Here is a 23123-nt window from a genome sequence, read left to right on the forward strand (position 1 = left end):
CCTGCTGCAATCGAGGACATGCTGAGCTGAGTGTTTCAGCCTGGACTACTAATGTACAAAGGGAGAGGCACAGAAGTGCAGGAAGTGGGGAAATAATGCAAGGAGAAGAATTATGGCCATATTTTCAGATGAACCCCATTCTCTCCTGGCAGGTCCATATATCAGTGAATACCACTGATTTCCTCTCATTGCAATTCCAGCAGTGATATTTAACAGCGGAGCTAAAAGTCATCTCCAAAGGGAGATTTAGGGAATTGATGTAATTCGCAAATTGAAGACCAGGGAAAAGCATACTACTTGCTCACTTAATTGACTTTCAGTACAAATGTTTATTCCTCACCAGTGAAAAACCATCATCTTCCTTTGACACCTATTACATTTACGTGGGATTTCCTTGTCTTTTTTCTTTTTTAATCAAAGCCTGAATTTCATTCTGTTGTGCTGGTGTAAATCCAGGCCAGCTTCATTAATGCTCCCAGACTTGGCTGAGTGCAGTGGCTTGCATGCCAGTGACTCTAGGCATGTCTGCACCCTCCTGCAAATACTGTGCTATGTATTTTCATGGTCTGACATGAGGAGTGGGTTTTATTTTTGTGAGTCACCTGGGAAGAAGTTTCCCAGATGGGAACCTCAGCAATAAGGCACAATTGTTAGGCTGTGACTGGGAAAGAAACCCAGTCAGCAGTTCAGGTGCTCTGCTCTGGAGTGAAAAGATGCTTAACAGGATGGATGAGACTGGACTCTGCCACAGGCTGCTCTCAGGGACAGAGGAAAGGGCATGAAAAGGACCTGGCACTTTTTGTTTTAAGAAGCTACAAGTAGCTGCCGTTCATCGTAGGTACCACGGTCATGGGCTCATATGAGAAAAGTCATGTCAGAAGTTGTAGTTCCCATTAAAAAGTAAGAAAAGCCTCATTAAATAGCTTCTCATTTGTCAGAGAGATCACGGGAAGAGTCAAATAAACAACTCCCAATTTCCAAACAAATGCAGTCAGTCTCCCACTTTTCTAGGGTGTAACAAATAGCTGTCACACCACTCAAAATCTTGGCGCAGAGAGCCAGGGACTTAGCAAGTGCCAAATATTGTAAGCATTTGTGGAGGAGTGCACCTTGGCCAAGGGAGCCACTTGTTCGGATGGGACCCAGGGTGTGGCTGACTCGGGCATGGCTGTGGCTGGGAGGGCTTAGCCACAGCCCTGCCTTGATCTGCACGTTTCCAGCCCAGGCAAACCCCTTGCACCCCAAACCTGCCCAAAAGCTGGGAGATGGGACCTGGCATGACCCTCAGGCTGGCTCTGGGTGGGTTTCTGCTGGGCGGCATGGCCCTGGTTAGGGGGATGATGGACATGACCAAGCACAGGCAGAGGCTGGGTGCCTTACACGCGTGGGGCGCGGGCACTTCACCATCCTGCCAGACACTGCCAGTGCTCCAGGCTGGGTCCCACACGCCGGGCAGGTGTGCCCAACCTCGCCTCCTGGCTTGCCCGCAGAGCATGGATTACTGCACAGACACCAGTAATTAGGGCCATGTGTGCTGAAAACATAAACAGGCCGTTTCATCAGCACCCGGCCCCCAGCCCTCGCTGTGGTCAGATGCTCGGGAATCCACTTGCTGAGATGATGGCCTCCTTCTCCCACGTTTTACAGCCTGTGGGCAGGAACCACATTATTTGTTTGCTGGCTCAGTTGTTTGCAGGGTTTGCCAGGCACTGCAGAGAGCTGAAAGGAGGTGCCACTTTACAGCTGCCCTGCCACAGGGGGCTGTGGGCATCTTTAGGGTACACGATGGGCAGTGCATGAACACGGACCTTGTACCTGCCTCCTGGCAGCTGACTAAGGGAGGCTTTTAAGGCTAACACTAAATGTCCTCCATTCAACATGAGTGGACCTGGAGCTGGGGCTGGGATAACCTGGACGTTGTCCTGTGTGGGACAGGTACTGAGCCAAAGTGGGCTTTTGCAACCCTAAATAGTCTTTATACTTTTAGCAGCCAAATAAGGGCAACTTGCCTCTTCGCTGCCTCTCTTCAGTGAGTTTTTTCTGAGAGTCCCACCATGCCCTGTGAGCAGGCTTGGGCTTTTTTGCTGCCCTGCACCTGAGCCGTGAGGGCCATAGCCATTGACTTGAGGTGTTGAGACCCTTACCTGAATTTGGGATCCTAAGCAAGAGACTGCAAGAAAGCATGGTGAGAGGCAAGCAAGCCAGAGTGGCTGCAGGTGACGGACGCCAGGCAGGGGGTCTTTCAGGCAGTCATGGACATACTGCACCAGAAGCAAGAGAGAGAGAGACAGACATGCAATTACAGCTGGGGACAGAGGAACAAGCCCTGCCTTACTGGCCAGCAAAGGGAGGTGAAAGCAAGGCATGATCTGGTTGCAACGCAAGTCCCTGCAACACCCTTCAAGATACGATGGCTGAGCAAATAGGAAGTACAAGGATCTGGACATGGAAAATACGATTGGGATGGACATTTAACCCCTGGGAATTTCCCTTGGGTGGTGGAAAAAAAATAAATCATGACACCATCATGCATAACGCGGAGCAAGCGTGTGTCTATTTATATTGCCGCCCAGGGCTGTTCCTGTGCCTGAGATGCCATTTCTGTTTTCTGCCACTAATCTGTGTTTCTCAGCTAACCATTTCAACTGTGGTTCAAAACAGTGCTGTTCCTGGTTTTGGAAAAGGACAGGTCCATGCTGGACACAGCACTGCGGAGGCGAACAGGCACCTGGTGGGCACAGGCATCTGAGCACCTCTGAGAGATGCTCTTCCTTCTGGCTGCTTGAGCGTCCTGACTCATGACAGTACCTTTCCACAGACAGGAGCGATGCAAATTAGGAGCAGCCTGCTGAAACCCATTAGCAGGCGAGCAGAATGAGCTGTCCCATCTGCTGTTTACTCCTTTCAGCTTCCCCAGGGGGAAACCTAACCACAGGATAACGGCTTCACAGCCCCGGACCCGGGCTCAGCTTGGAGCTGCTGGGGGTCAAACCTCCCTGCAGCAGCTGCACAGAGCTCAGGCAAGGCCCCCAGGACCTTCTCACTGGATGATGGTGGCCTGGGATGGGCATCATTTTCTGCCTTCAAGGGAAGCCCAGAGATGAAAAGCTTCTTTGCTTCCAGGTTATTTCACATAGGAAAAGCCCAAAGCATCGCAGCTCCACGGCTGTGCGTATGTGCATCCTAGAAAAAAAAGCTCTGCAGTCAGCCCCGACAAGCCAAAAGTGGGTCAGGTGGAAATGCGGGAGACCAGTGACTCATCTTGTGGTTGACTGGGCAATTTGGGAAGAGGAACAAGCAGCTGCCTCTAGGAAATGGAGCACGTTTCCAACCCTTTCTTTCCTCTGCCCCTAATCCTAACATCTTTTCCGCCAACAAAATGATAATGCTAGAGTCAGCCAAAGAGCACTGGCCCTCAGAGGGAGCATCTAGGGGCCCAAATATGCCAGCAAGGCTGAATAACTGTTTGAACTGAAGGGTCTGGACCCCCTTGTCCCACACTGGAGTGAGATGGGCATTAAATTGGTCTGGATGGGTGGGTATCTGAGCTTAAGCACATGTATCCCTACACCATCACATGCTGGGGGGATTTGAGAAGCCATATGGTAGGTATAATAGCTGCTCTGGCCCAGAGGTTGCAGGGCCAAGGGAAGGGGGAAAGGGCCATGCTGGCTGGTGCAGCTCTGGAGAGCATCTCTTGCTGGTCCCAGGTTGCAAGCACACAGGGTGTCAAGGAGGGAGGTGCCTGCTCTGACACTCTGACATTGCCTCTGTGTGTGGAAAGGGGGAGTACACAAAGCCAGGAGATTACAGCTGCTTGTTAGCAGTATTTGCTCATTACATTGAGCAAGTAGCGGTCATTCATAAGCCTGGCCAGCCTTCCCTGGTGGGACTTTGTGTCTTATGGCCAGCAGCCACAGCAGCTACACAACCTGTCGGCACCTGCAGTCACGCCAGAAAACTTCCTGCTGATCTATGGACAACAAGAAATGGCATAGCTTTTAGGGAAAAAAGGGGCAAAGAGGACATCTTGTCTGCCAGGCATTTCAAAAGAAGGAAGGGATGCTGTGGGAAGGCAGGTCTGCAGCCAGCATTGCTGGGCAGTGAGGAGCTGACTGGGCTGCTGTGACGGTTAGATGGGGATGAAGAGGGTGTGTTGCAGACGGGGCTGACCCTTGGCTGTGTGATGGCAAGTTAAAAGCTGAGTCTGACATGTCTTGAGCGGATGTCGTGGTGAAGTGGGGCCCCTCTGCTCCCTCTCCTCCAGCTCTGAGGCCCCCTTCTCTGGGACAGCCTTCAGAGAGGGGGATGTGGCCACCACCCACTTCTTCCTTTCCAAGTGGGTAGGAAACGATGCTAATGTAAGACAAATTTCTCCTGTGTCAGGGAAAAGGAAACGGACTAATACAAAACCAGTCCATGATGGCTAAGCGTGCTCTTGCTCTCTGTGCAACAGGCACTGGCAATGCCTAGGCATGTGCATTCCCCAAAATACTCATCACTGATTTGGTAAGACTGTGGCAAAAATTCATGTGTACAATTGAAACCACTGGTTCATCCCAGTCCCTTTCCCCTTGAGAGCCTGACACCACAGGCACATGCACATCAGTGCTTGCCATATGCCCTGGTTGTACTTTCCTGGGGAGGAAGGATGCTCTGCCTTCATGTTTTTCATGTTTACAGGCTCTTTACAGTCCTTAGTGCTTTGGCATAGCTATCTTTTTCCAAAGGGCTCAATCAAAAAAGTTCAGAAAAAAGTAAGCGTGGTAGAAGAAATGGACTCTTTCCTCATCGCCCTTTCCTGATGGACAGGACAGGGTAGGTGAGGTGGGACATCTCAGTGATGCAGAGTGAGTTTTCTCAGCTGTGCAGCAGCAGAGCTGACAGGGGCATGTGTAACACAGGGAGGGAAAGGTGAAAATTATCTCAGCAAATTTGATGAGAATTAGAAAATTCATCTTTGTCCTGTGACCTTTGCAGTTTTCCCCAAGCACACAGAAAGAGGGAGGCCAGCCCTCATGTAAGGAAGCAAAAGTGCATCCCTGCCAATTTGTTCTCCAAATACAGGGAGGGAAAATCCGGCAGGTTTTCCTTTGGCCCAGGAGGTCTATAGGAGAGATGCCATTGTGGCCTTCAAACTTTTTCTGCAAAGCAGTTGCGTGGCCACATTTACAGAAATTTTCCTTGCAGATGAAGTAAGGTTTTATAAAGCCAGATAAACACAATGGACAGCTCTGAAAAAAACTTCTCTTTGAAATTTTCCTTTCCTCTTCTGTCTTATACCAGACACTTAAGCCTAGGAAGAGTTTTGGGTGGAACTGAAACCAGTGCATGGTGCAAGGAGGGGTGCAGGGACTGCCATGCGTTGCAATTGCATCTCTGGCTTTGACCTCGGCAGGAGATCTCAGGTGCTAATCCTGATTCACCAGGGTCCCTTAGTGTGGTGGTAACACTGTTGAGGTCTTTGCTTCTGGGCAAATTTTCTTTGTTTCTGTTCTTCAAGCAAAGCCTCCTGGTGGCATCACTGATGCTGGGCAGATGGGCCCATCCCTACCTCCCAAAATTTCCTGTGAGTCCCTATTTCTATTGGGATAGTCTCAAGGCTACTTCTGTTAAAAAGTGTCTGGCCACCTTTTTAAGGCAACATTGGACATTATGGTTCAGATTAAGTTCTCTGAGTAATGCATTCAGACCTGGGTCAAGCCCACCAGATGGGTATTGCTCTATTCAGGAGAGCCCAAGGATGCTGAGAAGTTGCAGGATGCACCAAAGGCAGTGGCTGGGGCTGGCTTTCCCAGAAGGGGTGACAGGTCCCTTCTCTACATGAGGAAACCTAGCAAATATTGGGTAGGAGGTGGCCATCCCCAGGGCACCCCTGTGATTACAGACAATCCCTCTTCCCTTGCAGCAAGGTGTATGGAATCAGCACCAGGCAGATGGGTTTCAGTACTGTGGTACTAGCAAGGGCAGTGCCTCCCAAAAAATCTCCCAGAGGTGGCCCAGAAGGGCTGAAGCAGGCAGTTGTGAGGCCCCAGTGCCCAGCTGGCCATGCGTTGCTGGATAATGCGCTCTGGGGATTGGGTCTTGCATACCTTCCCCGGGGGATGCCCAGTGGAGGGCTGTCAGTTCCCCATTTTTTCCTTTTGCTTCCTCTTTTGTGCACTTCGTTACAGTTGCTCTGCCCTTTGGAGAGCCTGTGGGGCCTCACTGTCTGCGCCCCTTCCTCCTCCTCACTGCATTTTCCTGTCAGTCTTTCCTCATGCCCAGTACCGTTACTCACAATGCTCTCTCTCAGCCACTGAGTAATGGTCACACCGAGGATACTGAAAGAGAGAGAGGAAAATCCTTAATTTAGAAGAAAATTAAAAAAAAAAACAGGGAAGGTCCACACAGGGAGAACAACCCTACTGTAGCTTCTCCCTGTAAAATGCAGGGGTGAAAAGAGATGTCGATGGGGACCTCCCCTGTCCCGGGACCTTGTTGCCTTGCAGCAGAAGAGAGCTGTGGTGTGAGTCTGGGAGAGCCCGGTGCCGTGGTGCCCACACGTACCGTGCCTCTGACTGGGGCAGCAGGTGGCTTTCATCTGGCATGGCTGAAATTGCTTTTCTTAGCAAGTTTGGCAGAATGCTGGCTCTGAAGGAGGCAGACTATTCATGCTGGCCTCTGCTAGCTGCCAGCTGTCATGGCAAAACAGATGGCCTTGTCACTGGAGCTGTGTATTGGGGACTCAAGGCAGTGATGCTGAAAACAGATGAGAACAACCCCCAGACCTGACATACCTATTTGTGTGTGTACATGACTTGTCCCATCGATACATTTTACCTCCTGTGCAAAGCTTGCTAGAGACTATCTATTCATTCCTCTTTGCCTTCAGAGGTGATAATTTGACTACTTCTCCCTTTATTGTCAGCCACTGGCGAGCTTGTGCTGGCAGCACAGACCAGCACAAATGCGCACGGGCTCCCACGTCATGACAAACTCTGCAAGAACAACTTCCTCTCTGCAAATCATGTTACACCCCACGAGCTCACTGAGACGGAGCTTAGAGCCCAGAATGATAGGGCTTGAATGACCAGCAACCTGGGGAGCCCTCGCCTCATAGAAAGACTTTCATAAATCTTTTCCATCCCCTGAGAAGAACATGGTGCTATATGGTGTCATTCTCAGAAGATGATGTCCTGAAAAAATTATTTAGCGAGTCTTGACAGCAAAGAGCAGTCTACAAATGCTGAGTAGAAACATGCCTGTGCATCCTTCATGTCACAAAGCAAACAAGATGCAAAAGGGGCAATATTTTCCTGAATTAGTTGTGCAGAATTACACTTTCCTTTATTAGTTAGTTCAGGGCAACACTGTTAGGTCCCCAAATAAAGCAGCAAGTAAGATGCCATTTCTTCTGCTCCCGCAGCTGGAGAGAAATGGGTTTGAAATGACTGTCTCTTCCAGGACAGAAATGGAGAGGAGGAGTGAAACAAGGAGGTGGCAGGTTCAAAGCGAGCCCAAGGAAGTGGATCTGGCATAATGAAGTAGTGGAACTCTTTGCTGCAGGATGCTGTGGATGCTCAAACATTTGCATGAGTTCAAAAAGTACCTGAGCCTATTCATGGAGGAAATATCTATTAGGCGTTATTAGGGGCACAGATCCCAGCACTGGCTCGGGGATTCCCCCAGGCACATTGCACAAGATGGGAAGAGTCGCCTGGGAAGCGCAGGCTCGCTCACCTGGGTTCAGGCTGTTTCTGAGATGCCTGAAGCAGGTGAGCTGCACTTACAGCCAGGTCATTGATCCAGCTGGACTTTTTACATCTCTATCTTATGGCTGGAGTATAAACAACCTTTCAGTGCTCCCAGTGCTGTTGGACTGGCCGGGACATCTACCAAATGCATCTGCACATAGTTTTACTGTTTCTGCCGTTTCTACTGTTCTACAGCTTACTGTTTTGACCTTTTTTTCCTGATTTATGATGAGCCAGCACTGCTGGTGTTCAACACCATTCCTGAGCTTAAGCCACCTGGTCTGGGAATGACTGTTCAGAGAGAGTCACTAGGTCAGTTATGGGCTCTGGCTGGCCTGGACATCAAGGGGTCTGTCAGAGTTTTTCCTATTCTGTTAAGGGTTTTCTTTTCCCTTTAGTGAATTCCTTGGGCAAAGCAGACTGCAGAAGGAGCAAGCTCCTGGGAGAGATTTTTAAGAGCATAAACTCTTGCCAGCCAGGCTGTGGCATGTGCCTATCCCTCTGCATGCCAGCTGCTGCAGAAGTTGACTGCAGCCAGAAGAGCATCTGTTTGGCAGCAGCCTGAAAGCTTAAGGTCTCTGCTGTTTCCCTCTGTCCCTGCTGGAGCTACAAAGGGCTTTGTCATGACTGCAAAGGCAGCAGTATCAGGCCTTTCTCAGATAATTTTTTTTTTTTTCTGTGAGAGACACCTCACACTGGCACAGGAAATCACGGAGAAGCAAATTGCAGGAGGCTGGGAGAGTTGTCCAGCCCAGTTTCATGCTCTTGTGGACGCCCAGACAATCACCATCAAAGGTCTCCCATCTGCTTCCCCCTCCAAAAGAAGGCCCAGCTTCAAAGTTCACTGGGGACACTTGAAACAAAGTCCATGAAGCCCTTCATGGATACAACCATCTGACGCATTTTGGGTGTGAGTCAATGCCTGATGCACCAAGACAGGAGGTGAATCAGTCACAGGGCTCTGCTGGGTGTGTCTAGGAAAACATCATGGCAGCTGTGATCACTTCTGACCCCCTTGGCCATCCACACTTGACTCTGTGGCTGCTTCATCTCCGGCAGGGGACAGCAAGGCATGACAAGCCAGGGCCATGCGTCCCCGATGGATTTGTGTGATCGGGCTGCAGTGGGAGCTGAGATAATCTGTGAAGCAGGGAATGAAGATTAGCTGGAGGCACAAAGGAGCCCCACAGGGATTTCAGACTTTCTCCTCTTGCCACAGCCTCCTTCAGACGGTGTGATGCTCAGGTCTCAGGGGCCCACAGCTGCTGGCACCCATGCCACGAGAGGGACCCGGGCAGAAGCAGCGATGTGCAATTGTTGGCCATGCCAAGAGTGCTTGAGGCAGAACCCAGCCTGAGAGCTGGTGGAGAAGAAAAAAGCCTTGCTTTAAACTTGAACCGGATTTAGGGTTTTGTCTCGTCACAATTACGATGACTGTTTCTCTGTGTCTCAGGAGTCATTTCTGGGTTTGGCTCTTCCTTTGATTTTTTTTATATACAGTTGCCATTCTCTTGATCCCAGGCAGGCATCAGGCCATGTCAACCAAGTTGACAGCCAAGTCAACCACACAGCTAAGGCTACATTAGCCTAAGTGTGGCCATTTTGGTTCAAACCACTCTGCTCAGCTTACACTGAGCAGCGTCAATATTAGGGACAGATATACAGAAACAGGACAAGTGTATGCTATAAGGACTCCAGCCATACCTCTAGCCTCTGGACATTTCTGACTCAGCGTCTCCCTGTGTTTAATAACCCCTGATGAACTTTGCTTCCAGGAATTTATCCTTTTGGTTTTGAAAGCCTGTAACCTCTGAGCTTGCACAGGGCACTGCAGCAAGGTGTTCCCCTGGTTAACACTGCATGTGAGCTGGTGTTCCTTAGGTTGGTTTGACCTTGCTAGCTGACAATTTTGGTTCCTGTGCCCTGACACCTGGATGAACACCCAGTACCTCCAAGCCTCATAACAGGCACAATCCTGTTGGAAGAGCCTCCAAAGAGCCCAGCTCCTGCCTGGCCCACTGTTTGATGGACAAGAGCCTGGGTCCTGGGAAAGGTGGCAGGTTTCCATTCCCCTGGTGCCTGCTATTTGGGCCTTGGGATCAGGAATGGGTGCAAGGGAGCTGCCTGAAGCCACCTGCACCCACAAGTGCCAGACACAAGTCACCCCTGCCTCAGTATAATTTGGAGGGGAGCCCCAGTTACTGCTGACAGAACAACATGCATTTCCACTGCTGTTTCAAAACTCAGATAGGTGCCACTGTTACATTCACAGATATTAGTGGCAGATTTGTCATTCATAGCCTGACTGTATGAGTCTGACACTATGTATAAATAGGTTATAGTCACACTTACATAAGACTGCCTTATTTATGATCTTAAGCCCAGGGGAGAAATGTTTCTTCCCCAGCCCTTTCTTCCTTGCAAAAAAGTCATTCAAAGCTCAGCTTCAATCCTATCACAGAGGCCGGATGCTTAACCGAACACTGCAAAATTCAAGTGGGATATTTCTCTTTCAACTTGCAAACAGTGATGTCCCCAAAGAAGGCAGCTGCTAGGATCTGCATGCCTGTCATTAAATACTGCACTGGGGCTGGAGAGTTTTCAGGAGTGATCTCTGGCTTCATAACCATGTGGGATCCAATGTGTGTTAAAACTAAAATGTCACAGGTTATGTTAAAGGTTTAAATGCCACATCCCTTACTGGCTTCAATGTAGTTTCCAAAGCAGATCCCTTATATCGAATCTGTCTTACACCAAACTAAAAGGAGCGGATCACCTTGCTTTCACAGATTCACTTCTCTGGCTCTGCTGCATCCCCAAATCCTGCAGCCAAAGATATTAGTCTAATCTCCATGGCACTTGAAATTTTGGGATTAGGGGACCCATGTGTTTGTTTTATCCACCTCACTTCTACCTCTGCTTTATAATCCATGGTTGTAATAACATGATCACAGACCATGTCTGTCCTGACACCTGGAATGGGGAAAGATTCAGGGCTTTTGCAGAAGGTGGGAGAACAAAGGGGATGGGCACAGGGTACTGATGGGGTCTGACAGCCAGCACAGCACCACAGTTTTATCAAAAATGACAAAACATCACAGACAGTTCATGCAGATTCTTATGTCAGGAAGCATCTTACCAGTGTGGCTTGCCCTTGTCCGCAAAGGCTGTAGAAAGGGTCAGCGATGACCCTGCATCCAACCAGTCACCAGACAAATTGAGCCACATGCTGGAAGATGCTCTGCCCAGGGGACAGCTAGACTGGCTCTGCACCTCCTGGGCCCCGTATCAGGGCCGGTCTCTGGCTTCCTCTGATACTGAGGGGCAAGTCTGCCATGTCTGTGGGACCACTGGGCTCCTAAATCCTTTCGAGCTGGAGTGACACCTCACATCCACAGGCCCTTACCCACCACCCAGTCCTCAGGAACGCCACCAGCAGCTGACCTCCAAACCCTACAGTTTGGGTCCCCTCACACTTCCCCACAAAACCAGACAGGACAAAAAGAAACAGCATGGGGATTTTGCAGCGGTAGCCTCCCTGTTTCCACAGGCGGCATTTAGGCCTGTTGAGGAACGCCCCTCCCCACACCACCAGCCCTAAATAACTGCCTGAGCTAACCATCTAGCAGAAACCATAGATCTTAGAATCCTGTTCCTGTTCACTGCCCATCCTGGATCAGACCTCATGTTTTTCACGCAGTGTAGTTGGAGCTGCACTGACTTTTACAGGCAGAGATGAGGCAGTGCTAAAAGGCAGTGGGGTGAGAGAGAGGAGAGAGAGAGGAAACCAAACCTGCAGCAGAAAATGGCTCGGGCCATTTTGCATCCTGCTGATTTGAGTGGGTCCTGCCCTGATCATATTTGCATGGGCACAAACCAGCTGCAGCTATTGGGGAACATGGAGCGCCCCTGTTGCTATTCTGAAGAAGAGCTGCTTTGCTTTCAAGAATAAAGGCTGCTTTTTCCACCTCCTAACCTAGATCAGATCAGGGGCCCAGTAATTAGTCTCCTATCTAGTGATATCTATCTCATTTCCCCATGACTATAAATCCTCACTCTATCTACTGTCGCAGGCCAAAAGCAACAGATTATTTGTCCTTGTGAGACAGAATCTGCAGGGCAGTTCACTGGAGTGGGGATTATAAACTGAGGCCTCTGCAGAAAGCAGAGAAAGCAGACCTGGCAAAGCTCCTGTCATTTTTCATGGGCTTTTGGGCTGGTGTGTGGGGCTTTAAGGCAATAAAGATCGGGGTGGGGTTCAAGACTGTGCTGCAGCTACTTGCAGCCTGGTGCGAAGGAGCAGGAATGGGAAAGGGAGGTGCTTCAACCTAGCCTGGGTCAACTCCCCTCCCTGGCTGCATTGTCCCCGGCCCCAAGTGCAGCCTGTCAAAAAGCCCAGAGAGATTCTCTGCTGAAAACGAGTTGTGGATGACCTGCTCTGCTGACAGCCCACCGAGAGCTGCATGTTATCCAGATGCCTTGGAGGACAGGGTGACTATTTGGGTCACGCTTGCTGAAATCTGCTGTTGTGGCTCTGGGTTTAATATCATGTCTGGGGCAATGTGGAGCTTAGCTGTGAGAAGCCAGCACAGGAGGGATGCAGGTGGGTCTGAATAGCCACCTGCACTCAGGTACTCCCTTCACTTCCAGGGTGTCCCACGCTTGGTGAGGCGTTGCCCTGGAGCTCAGGTTGCTCACATGCTTTTGCAGATGAGGGGCTGGAAATGAACATCTTCCCCTCCTCCACCTTCTCAGCCAACCTTGCATAATTTTCCCTTTAGCCTCCCTAGACAGGTTCGTTACAATTCCCCTCCATTAATATGCAAATATGCCCTAGAGGAAAAGAGAGCCTGAATTTATTAACATGAATCTGTTAACTCTTTCACTGCTGCACTGCCCTTTGCAGGCAGGAGGATGCTTTCCCCAGCCTGAAAGGCTGTGAGAAGACGAGATGCCATGAAAGGAGAACTGTTCCTTTCATCATGGTGCTGCATGAGGACAGAAGGGACCCATGACCCTGTGGCACTTCGGGAAGGCCAGGTTTTGTGGGTAAACACAGATTTGCAACTTGTTAAGACCTTGATTCTGCCTCTCATTTCTGCCAAAGGCTTCCTGCGCATGCCAGGGCAAATCACTCAACCCTTCGGCTAGCCCGCTGGGTGCTGCTGGGGGAAGGTGGCAGTATCCTTAGGTTGTGCCCTCTGCCACGTGCCCAGAGCAGCAGGGATACAGCTCTGGCCTTTTGTCCATCTGCAGCCGTCTGACCAGGAGGATGGAGGGAATCAAGCTCTTGGGAAAACTCCCTAGTAACAAAATCCTGGCCTGTGTTCCAGCCCAGGCAGTAGAGAGGCAGCATGACGCAGCACGCCAGGACCCCACGTGTGTGCACTGGGGCCAGGAGCCGTGGGGAGCAGAGCCAGGAAAGTCTGGAGGAGCCCAGAGGGCTCACTGAGCTCAGCAGCTTACCAGCTGCCCACAGCAGCCATTGCCCACCCAGGGGGACTCATGCTTCAGCATTTCTCTGGGCAGGAAAAGCCTTTAGATAGCCAAACAAAGTGGCATCTCAATAGAGGGCAAATTTACAGCCTGGCTCTAATTTGGTTTTCGCTGCCACAGCAGGATGAGGTGTAAATTCCTTTTCCTTAATTCAAGGTACATATTGACATTTAATCATCCAAATATGCACCTCCTTTGACAATTCATTTCCCTCCAGCCTCCTTCTACAATTGCCTCTTCTGGCCAGGGCCCTATAAAAGAGGATTTTTTGACTCCATTGTGAAGGAAATGAATGTCTCTGGCGCTCTCTCTCTTTTCTTTTTGTTTTTCAGCAGGATATATTTCAGTTTGCGCCATACGGATGCCATTTGACAGGAATATTAGCTTTCACGCTTCTCCAGGTTTGCAAAGTCAGGACGTAAGCCATGTGGCCTTCTCCCACCCACACCCCTCCCCTTTCCCCAGTCCTTTCTGTGTCCCCTGCCCCTCCACCCCAGGTAATTGTGCTGCTTCTTTTGCCCTGTGGCTTCTGCCTTGCAAGCATTTCTGGTGGCTCTTGGTTGTCCCATCGTAGCACCCCCACAGACAAAATTAACTAGATTTCCTTTTGAGCTAACTGCAGTGAGGGAGATCCCTCTTACCCTCCAGTGGTGGATCCTGGCTGGGTAGCACCAATTTGGTCCAGTTTGGGCACTCTTGCCTTTGGGCTCAATTTCTCCACTTCCAGCTGCCTGTGATCTGACATCCCCAGCACAGCGTCAGCTCCAGACGTGACCAGCCAGGAGCACAGCCATGAGAATGGCTGGTGTGGGTGCACAATGGTGTTTCCAGCAGCCTGGCTGCATGCAGTTTATTTTCCATGAAGAGCGAGCCAAGAACCTGCCACCTCCACACAGACAGCAGAAAGGGATGCACGATAGGGAGAGAAGGGTTCAGGTAAGTAAAAACATCGGGACATTGGGAAATCTCCATCAGACGCACATGGACACACACACACATCCATCCATGGTCCATCCTGAAATAATGTCCTCCATCAATGCTCATGCAAGCATCCAGGGACAGCAGCCCAAATCCCCCTCCTATACCCGTGACAGTGTTGCCTTCCTCTCCCATCTCAAACTGATTTGGCCCAGTTGCATGCTGGACAAGAAAGGGGAAAAAACGGGATGTCAGCCTCTGCCTCCGAGGACGTATGCCCTGTGCCCTTGATCATACAATTTTAGTGTAAAAGCTGGAGTGAATAGTGCAGAAGGCATTGAAGACAGCAGGTTGGTGCATCATGTGGTAGCAGCCAACATCTCCTGCCCAAGAGGAGCAACAGAGACAGTATATTGTGGCGTCAGCTCTTGAGTAAAACTTCACGAGACTTTTTTGATGCTCCAACTTGAGTTCAAATCATGTCGCTATGAGACCATATTTTTTAATTAGTTTGAAATCACATTCTCAGTTTGATTTTTTTGGTCTCTGACAGCATTCTCTAAAGGAAGAAAGCATGTCCCTGGCATGTTGCTGGCCAGTCAGAGTCTGCCTTACTTCAGTAGAGATAGGTTTCTTCTCTCCTTGCATCTCATGCAGGTTGCAACGGGAGAAAATTAGTCTTCCACCCCTGTCGTATGAGGCAACAGGCTCAAATACATTCATGGAGTGGGGTGTATTACACAAGGGGCAGCTACGTTTCCCCCATAGGTAATCTGATTTGGCTTGGCTGGCGAGAGGTTGGCGCAGCATGCGAAAGCTGGGGTGCAAAGGTCAGGCTGACGCAGATGGAGGGGAGAATCCGGCAGCAGTCAGAGAGCAGAGCCTAAGGGAGAGGCAGCAGTGGGACGCAGGAGTGTCACCAGCTGTAGGCCTCGAACCATGCATGGTGGGCTGGGTTCTTTCCAGGTAGGCACACACAGCAAGGCGTTAGCTGGCCTTGCCCAAACGCTGCCCTCTGCGGAAAGTAGCAACCGGGGATGTGGGCCTGGGTATCTGCTGTGCCCTTAATCTTACGTCACGTCCAGGTGTGCACTGGGGGAGCCGAGCGCCTTCAGGTTTCTGAAGCAGCCTCAGCCGGGACTGGCCAACGCCCTGCGCACAGTCGCTGGTGCCGGGGTTTGCAGCACTGCTTTAGCCTGACAGCAGCCCGAGAGGGGACTTGTGGCTGAACCGCCCTGCCTGGTGTTTAGCTGGTGGCTACGGGGACACCCTCTCGGGGTCCCTTCAGGGATGCAACTTTTCTCCTTTGGCTTTTAGCCGAAAGCAGTGAGCGTTCCTCCCCCGCGAGGAATCAAACTGGAGAGCCGTCCAGGGGGCTGCTTCCCAGACAGGGTGCTGGGGTGGTTTTCAGGCGCTGCAGCTGCCGAGCCGTCATCCTCCCACAGGGAAAACGTGGCAGATGCGCGGTCAGAGCGACCCCGCAGGGGTTTCAGAGGAGGGACCCCGCAGGGTGCCGGCGGGCCCTGCTCGACGGCCCCTCCCGCAGCAGCCGCTCCGGCCCCCACAGGAGCCGGGGGACAAAGGCGGAGAGAGGCGCGCGTGCCCGCGCGCGTGCCCGGCCGTGTGCGCGTCCCCGCGTGTGGCCGGGCGCGTGCCCGGCGGCGTGTGCGCGTGCCCGGCGGTGCGTGCCCAGGGCGCGGGGGGCCCGGCGGGGCTGGCGCCGCGCACGGGCCGGGCGCCCGAGGGCTGCCCCGCGGTGACAAAGGCGCCCCCCCGCCCCCTCCCCCCGCCGCGCCGCTCTCTCCCATTCACAAACCCCATTCACAAACCGAGGGGGAGAACATGGCCGGCTGGCGGAGAAGCCGGGTATTTTTTTATTTTTTGTGAATGGAGGCGGTGACGTCGCCCGCGCCCGCCCGCCGCCTTCCGTCCATTCATGCGGCCGCGGCGCGGGATGAAGGGGCGGGGCCGAGGGGGGAGCGCGGCGGCCGCCGCCGGCGGGTAGTAAAGGCTCCGCCGCGCGCGCGGGGCTGCGCGAGCGGCACCGGCAGCAGCGCACCCCCCCTCCCGTCCCCGTGTGTGTCCCCCCCCCCCCGCCATGGTGGCCACCGAGGGGCTGCGGGAGATGGAGGGCAGCGCCCTGCGGCGCCTGGTGTGCCGCGACGAGGCCGGCGGCGGCGGCCGGTGCCTGGTGCTGGACTGCCGGCCCTTCCTGGCGCACAGCGCCGGCCACATCCGCGGGGCGCTCAACGTGCGCTGCAACACGATCGTGCGGCGGCGGGCCAAGGGCTCCGTCAGCCTGGAGCAGATCCTGCCGGCCGAGGCGGAGGTGCGGGCGCGGCTGCGGGCCGGGCTCTACGCCGCCGTCGTGCTCTACGACGAGCGCAGCCCGCGCGCCGAGGCCCTGCGCGAGGACAGCACCGTGGCGCTGGTGGTGCGCGCGCTCCGCCGCGACACGGCGCGCGCCGACATCCGCCTCCTGGCAGGTACCGGCGGGACGGGGGGGTGAGGGGGGTGCGCGCGTGTGTGCGCGGTGGGGTGGTGGGACCTCCCGCCCGCCGCGGCCCCTTCCCGCGCTCCCGGCTGCCCTGCCAGAAGTTGGGATCCGGGGGGGTGTCGTGTGGCGGTGCCGCGGCTGGGGTGCGCACCTGGCGAGGCTGCGCGGCCGCGGCCCCCCCGCCTCCCCGGCGCAGGGGTGCTGGGACGGCCGGCAGCGCGGGCAGTCCCCCCACGCGTGGCTGCCCCGAGGGAAACGCGGGCTGAGCGGTGCGGGGGGGGCGGTCAGGCAGACCCCGGGGGGAGAGGTGCGAAGGCAGTGGCAGAAGCCGCTCCAGGTGGGAGCAGGACGGGGGGTGCGGGGGCCATCCCCGCTTTTTGTCTGGGTTCGGCCCCAGTCCCGCGGCGCAGAGGAGGTGCTTGTGCAGGACCAGACACCCGGTGTCACGCCGATGTCCCCTTGCAGTGAGCAGAAGCCCCCGCGCTGGCTCTGTGCCCCCTCTGCGAGTCCAGCCGCGGTCGGGGCTGTCCCCCCGCCGTGCCCCCGCCGTCGACACGGATCGAACGAGATGCCGCGAACAGTTGGAACTGCTGGTGCTGAGAATCCCCGTGAGATGATTTAGGGGAGGAGGATGCTCAGCCAGCGTTCCTGGATGAGCTCTGCGGGGTTTTTTCTCTTTTGTTTACAGCCTGAGAGTTAATTTATTCCTTGGTTTACTTACAGCAGGGATGAGGATACGTATGCAGAGTAGCAAATCCATTAAGAGGCTTGATAGATGGAGGAGTTGGCGCTTCTGTTGTACTAGATACAGTAAAAACAGCAGGAGCTCTTTCAAGGATGTGATACGATGTGCTGCTGCAGGAGTTGCCTGCACATGCTTTCGGGTCCTTCACCGTCGTGGTGCTGGGAGTCACGCAAGTGGCAGGAAGCGCTGCTGACCCTCAGGGGTGGCCTTTGTCAGCTGAGGGTTGCTGTGGGTTCTCATGGGAGGTTGGTTGGGGTTTTCAGTCCTTTACTTGTAATGAATGGGCTCCCAGAGACTCGGTCTTGGCACTAGAGACTTCTTCCTCACTTACCACAGAGCTACTAAAATGCCTGAGCTCACTCTGGTATCACAAGACCCTCGCTAACCCAGCACTGCGCCTGCCCAAATGCAAATTTATCGGGTGCAGGTCACAATGAAGACCTGAATCTGTTTTGTACAGGTCAGGCTGCTGCCAGGTTCCCTGTGAAACAGCCCTGCTGCGTGTTTCTGGGTGATGGACACCTGCACAGCATGGCTCCTGTGCCGGGCTGGGCCTGCACGCCCAGCCGGGAGCTGCGCGCTGCTGGATGAGCGGCTGGATGTGCTGCTTGGCTGAGCAGGCATTCAATCTGATGAGACATGTGGAAGAGAAATGCCTTTGACTCTTTGCAAGGGTCGCTTTGCCTTTCTGAGGAGGGAGCCTACTTCCACACATCACCCTGGGCAGCTTCTCCCTTGTGGCATTGGTGTGATGGCCACCAGGAGTGTGATGTGGTAGATCCAGGGATTTTCAGATCAGACCTCCTGAAGATGGCTAACAGGGACACTTGGCTTTGGGTGCTCCTCCAAATCAAACCAGTAGGACTGCAAAGGGATGTCAGGCCCTGGAACTGCAGCCTCTGCAAACTGTCCTGCTCACTCGGGAGGGACATTGCAAATTCAGTGATGCATACGCATGTTTCTGCTTTAAGGTACGGGAGCCCTTCCCTTGCAAAGGAGAAGAAAACCATAAAGGACCTTGGGGTGGTGGCAGTATCGATCTCTAGCTGCCTAGGGATTCCTGGGCTGCTTTACTGGAGACAATTGCATCCACTGGTCCTCCAAACACCCAGCCTTGTACAGGGCAGTCTCAGAGCAAAGGCTGGATAAAGGAATATCTGTCTTGCTGTGTGGGCTCTGGCAAGCCCAGATCTGCAGGCAATGGTCCTGTAGTTAGGCTGAGTCTTTAGTAGCTGTCCTGGGAGTCAGGGCTTGGTCTAGCTAGATTCCTGTGGTGATAGTGAAATACCTGATTTCCACTGGTTTTAACGCTCAGGGTCAGACTCTGCAAGGATGTCAGGGTTGTCGATTTGATTTGAATGAGAGACAGAAAACTCACCAGCAGCATTTCTCTGCAGCCAACACTGCAGTGTCCCTGTCCTGGGAAGTCGATGGGGTTGGCTCTTGTTTTTGCCTGCCGTTTGGAAGATCTGAGGTCACCTTTGCTTATCCCCCTGGCATCAGGTCAAAAGGGCAGGCTGCTCTTTGAGAGGGTGCTCACCTCCATGTTCAGCTTGCACCCATGTCCTCGAGAGGCAGCAGACACCTCCTGGAGAGCAGCTTTGCTATGGAGTAGTTCCACTGGACCTGGCCAGGGCCACGGCTTCCCTGGCCTGTTGGTTTGGGACCTCTGGGCTAGAGGGTCAGGCTGGGGGAGTGGGAAACCTCCCTGTTCTTTGTGGCAGGATGATGTGTCTGAGAACTGAACAGGCTTTGGCCTGGGAGAAGCTTTTCCTATCAAAGTCAGAGAACGCTGGCAAAAAATCCTCTCTCCCATCACCTTAGAGCGTGCCTTGGCCTTGGCCTGGGGTGTTGGCTGGCAGCATGTACGGGACTAAACTCTGGGCCAGAGACTTTGGGCAGCCCCAAGCACTGCAGAGCTCTTGGAGCACTAGCCCCAAGGGAGTGGTGGGGCCTCAAGGATTTCCCCCCTTGCCGCCAGGAGCCTGGTTGCTCATGCTGGGGCAGGAGATGACTCTCCATCACTGTAGCATCATCTAGTGGTGAAGGGCACGGCCAAATGCGTCAGCTCTGGTTATGCTGTTTTGCAGTGCTGTGAATGTAGCCTGGGATAACGCTTTGTGCCTCTCTTCTTGCAGGGGGTTATGAGCGTTTCTCCTCGGAATACCCCGAATTCTGTGCAAAAACCAAGTCACTGAGCAATGTGTCACCCCCTACCAGCGCTGAGCCCCTGGATTTGGGCTGCAGCTCCTGTGGGACTCCTCTTCATGATCAGGTATGTCTAGAAACCCAGTGCTCAGCTATTTTTGACCGCTCCTTCCAGCACTGCAACTTGGTCCTGCTGGAGTGTCCCTGCTATCCCTCAGCTGAGGCCTGCAGAGCCAGAGTCCTGCTCCCTCTCCTCTCATGGGAGCATGGCAGTCCTCCAGATCCCAGTTGTGCTCCCCAGGGAGTGGACAAGCCCAAGTCCCAGTAACCACACCGGCCCATTCCTGAATGGGATGAAGAGGAGCAGGGTTGAAATGGGTTTAACAACTCAGAAAGGCAGCCTCTGCTCCCTCTTTTGAGATGCCAGGTTACTGCACCGCTCAGGGTCTCCAAGCCATCTGGATGTGGGTCCTGCTTGCTGCTGACCCCTCGTCACCCCCATCTCTCTCGTTTTGCTCTGTAACAGGGCGGTCCTGTGGAAATCCTTCCCTTCCTCTACCTTGGCAGTGCCTACCACGCTGCCCGGCGGGACATGCTTGATGCACTGGGCATCACAGCCCTGCTGAACGTCTCCTCAGATTGCCCCAACCACTTTGAAGGGCACTACCAGTACAAGTGTATCCCCGTGGAGGATAACCACAAAGCTGACATCAGCTCCTGGTTCATGGAGGCGATCGAATACATTGGTGAGTGCCTGTGTTTCACCAGGGGGAGATTCTCGGCTCAAAGGCCCAGAGCCTTTGGCTCAGAGGGACTGGGGTTCACCAGGGTCCTGGCCCTTTGTTGCACTAGTGGGAGGGAGGTCAGCCACCACCCGCAGGTTTGGAGAGAGGTTTGGCTTTGTTGGAAGGGTACTTACTGATCTCACATCTCCCCTGTTGCCCTCCAGACTCAGTGAAGGAGTGTTGCGGCCGGGTCCTGGTCCACTGCCAGGCTGGTATCTCCCGCTCAGCCACCATCTGCTTGGCTTACCTGATGATGAAGAAGCGTGTCAAGCTGGAGGAGGCCTTTGAGTTTGTCAAGCAGCGCCGGAGCATCATCTCCCCTAACTTCAGCTTCATGGGGCAGCTGCTGCAGTTTGAGTCGCAGGTGTTGGCCACCTCATGCGCAGTGGAAGCTGTCAGCCCCTCGGGGACACTGCGGGAGCGGGGCAAGGCCACCTCCACTCCCACCTCCCAGTTTGTCTTCAGCTTCCCCGTCTCTGTCGGTGTCCATGCCACCCCCAGCAGCCTCCCATACCTGCACAGCCCCATCACCACGTCACCCAGCTGTTAGCTCAGGGGCCGAGGCAGGCCAGGGCAGACAGGGCCAGGTGGGCACGGAGCCCTGTGATGTTAAGCAATAGTGCTGGACACTGCCGTTCACCCTGGACTCAACGTCTTTTTCGTAGAGAAATTTCTTACCTCATCTTGGTTTTGCTTTTTCATTTTATGTTTTGAAAGCACAAAAGTTGTAAAAGCCACAAACCCTGACATTGTCCAGGCTCTTCTGGGGAGGGGAAAAATAGTATACTGGGTTTCCTCAAGTGCCTGGTCTTCATCTCTGTCCATCCCTATTCTACCGTCCTGGGTTTTTTTTTGTTTTTTTTTGTTTTTTTTTAAAAAAGAGACAGACCTCTCCTTCTCCCTGTATTTCTGTCCCTAGCTCATCTGGGTTGAAAAGGGAGCATACCCTCTTTATTGTGCAGCAGTCTTCCCCCTTGCACAAACCGACACGGGTGTGTGTGGTGGGTGCTGCTTACCTGAGCCAGTTACACAGGGTGACAAGCAGAGCTGCAGGCAGGGCCTTGGGGCAAGCAGGAATGGTGGGGGCGCAGGGCTGCCCGCACCTCTGCCACTACCTGGGGAGGTGATGCTGCAGCTTTTGGTCCAAACCTAGAAAATGCCTCGTCTTCAACCCACGTGGAGCCTTATGTCCCACCCTGCCTCCCTCCTTCTCCCCAGTCCAGTCCAATACACAAGATGCCTGTGTGGCTGATGTACATATGTATGGTTTTGTTCCTTTTTTTTTTTTTTTTTAGAAATTAACTTTTTATTTATTGCCTGAGGGAGGGAGAAAACAAATTGTTTGGAGAAAATAAAAATAAAGCTGTTTTCAACAGTTGTGGCTGGCACAGTTTGTCCTAAGACCAAGACAGAATGGCACTTTGTGCAAACACTCAGCTTCCACAGAGTACCTGTTAAAAATGTATTTATTGAATTTTAAACTATTACAAGTATTGCAGATCAGACATTTAGCCAAGCACATTTATAGATCAAACTCGGTTGTTACAGAGATGTTACCTAAAGTCCACCATGTAGGTAGGCTGAGAACCTGCCCATCGTCTCTGAAAAAGAGGGTAAAGGAGGAAATAAATAAATGATATCCCAGCTCCAGGTAATTGGCAACCAAGAGAGGAAACATACAGGGATAGTTACTAAAACAAGATACAAAAAAGGGTTTAAAAACTCAACCCCCAGGTACACTGCCATTTGGGTTGGTGAAGAAAGCAATTAGGAATGAAGATACACAAGCTTACAAGACTGTTGTACAGAAAAATCCTAATTTCAATTTCCAAAGCTGAAGCAACTTCTGCAGATGTTAAGAAAGTGTCAAAATTGCCTTGTAATACAGAGACTCTAATTAAATTACATTAGTAATTAATGGAACCAACACTAAAACTTGCCACCAACAGGTTCAGTAAGACAGAAATTGATACCTCGAACCCAGTCTGACAATATGACCTGACAGGCATATGCGGTAGTGTAATGAGAAATGCCTCTGTTTCTTACGTTCCCTACCAATCCATGGGCTCATTCACCTTGCTTCTGAAGTTCTAACATGCATATGCTGTCCCCTGATCCTCTGAGGTTTCATACCCACTATGTGTTCGAAGAGGTAGGAACGCGCCCACTCCATCGATGCTCCCTGTGAAGGGGCAGGAGTGCGTGCTCTGGCCTGGGCCAAAGCCGCCACCTCTGATCATCAGTGGATAAGTCTGTGGATGTTCACACGCCACTCGCTACCTGTGGCAAGAATTCAATCTGTACTTTCCCGTGTCTTCCCCAGCAGGGCTGCAGCATGGCTTAAAAGGACCGAAGCATGCATTAGATGCATCTCCTTTTAGATTTCTGAGCTAGATTTTTCTCTGGCAAAGCAGCATGAAAAGGGAGAAATCCCCTTAAAAGTAAATTCACGCATTTCCTGACCTTCAGCTGCTGAGAATGATTAGCAATGTTCAAACTAATCTGTTTTGTGGTCAGACCCTTCCTTTTACCCATCTTCTGAAAAAATCTTCTGGGTAATTTCCGTTAACAGTCCCATGTGGAAATTCTAGGTAACACATGTACTGTGCAGGAGCTCTGACTTCACTGCATGGATGCAGGACTCTTTTGAAAAGATCTGCCACTAAGTAGTTCCCATAGGCCACAGAGTGGCACGGTATGTTATACATTAGCACCCCTCAGCACTTCACACCTTCCCAGGGTGGTCTCCTCTAACCTACAACAAACAGTAGGATCACATGGTTTTCAGAGCCAAGGAA

The 23123-nt window shown here is 52.6% G+C and overlaps 1 protein-coding gene across 1 annotated transcript; it reads left to right on the plus strand.

The window, feature by feature from the left end:
- Nucleotides 1-16171: 16171 nt before the first annotated feature.
- DUSP4 (dual specificity phosphatase 4) lies at nucleotides 16172-21648 on the plus strand. The gene is made up of 4 exons (XM_074905609.1): nucleotides 16172-16636; nucleotides 19531-19667; nucleotides 20067-20286; nucleotides 20490-21648. Exons 1-4 carry the CDS (start codon nucleotides 16249-16251, stop codon nucleotides 20873-20875), a joined length of 1131 nt encoding a protein of 376 aa, XP_074761710.1. The 5' UTR covers nucleotides 16172-16248; the 3' UTR covers nucleotides 20876-21648.
- Nucleotides 21649-23123: the final 1475 nt, after the last annotated feature.

The sequence above is a fragment of the Athene noctua genome, chromosome 4 (genome assembly GCF_965140245.1).
Source record: "Athene noctua chromosome 4, bAthNoc1.hap1.1, whole genome shotgun sequence".
Taxonomy (NCBI): Eukaryota; Metazoa; Chordata; class Aves; order Strigiformes; family Strigidae; genus Athene; species Athene noctua.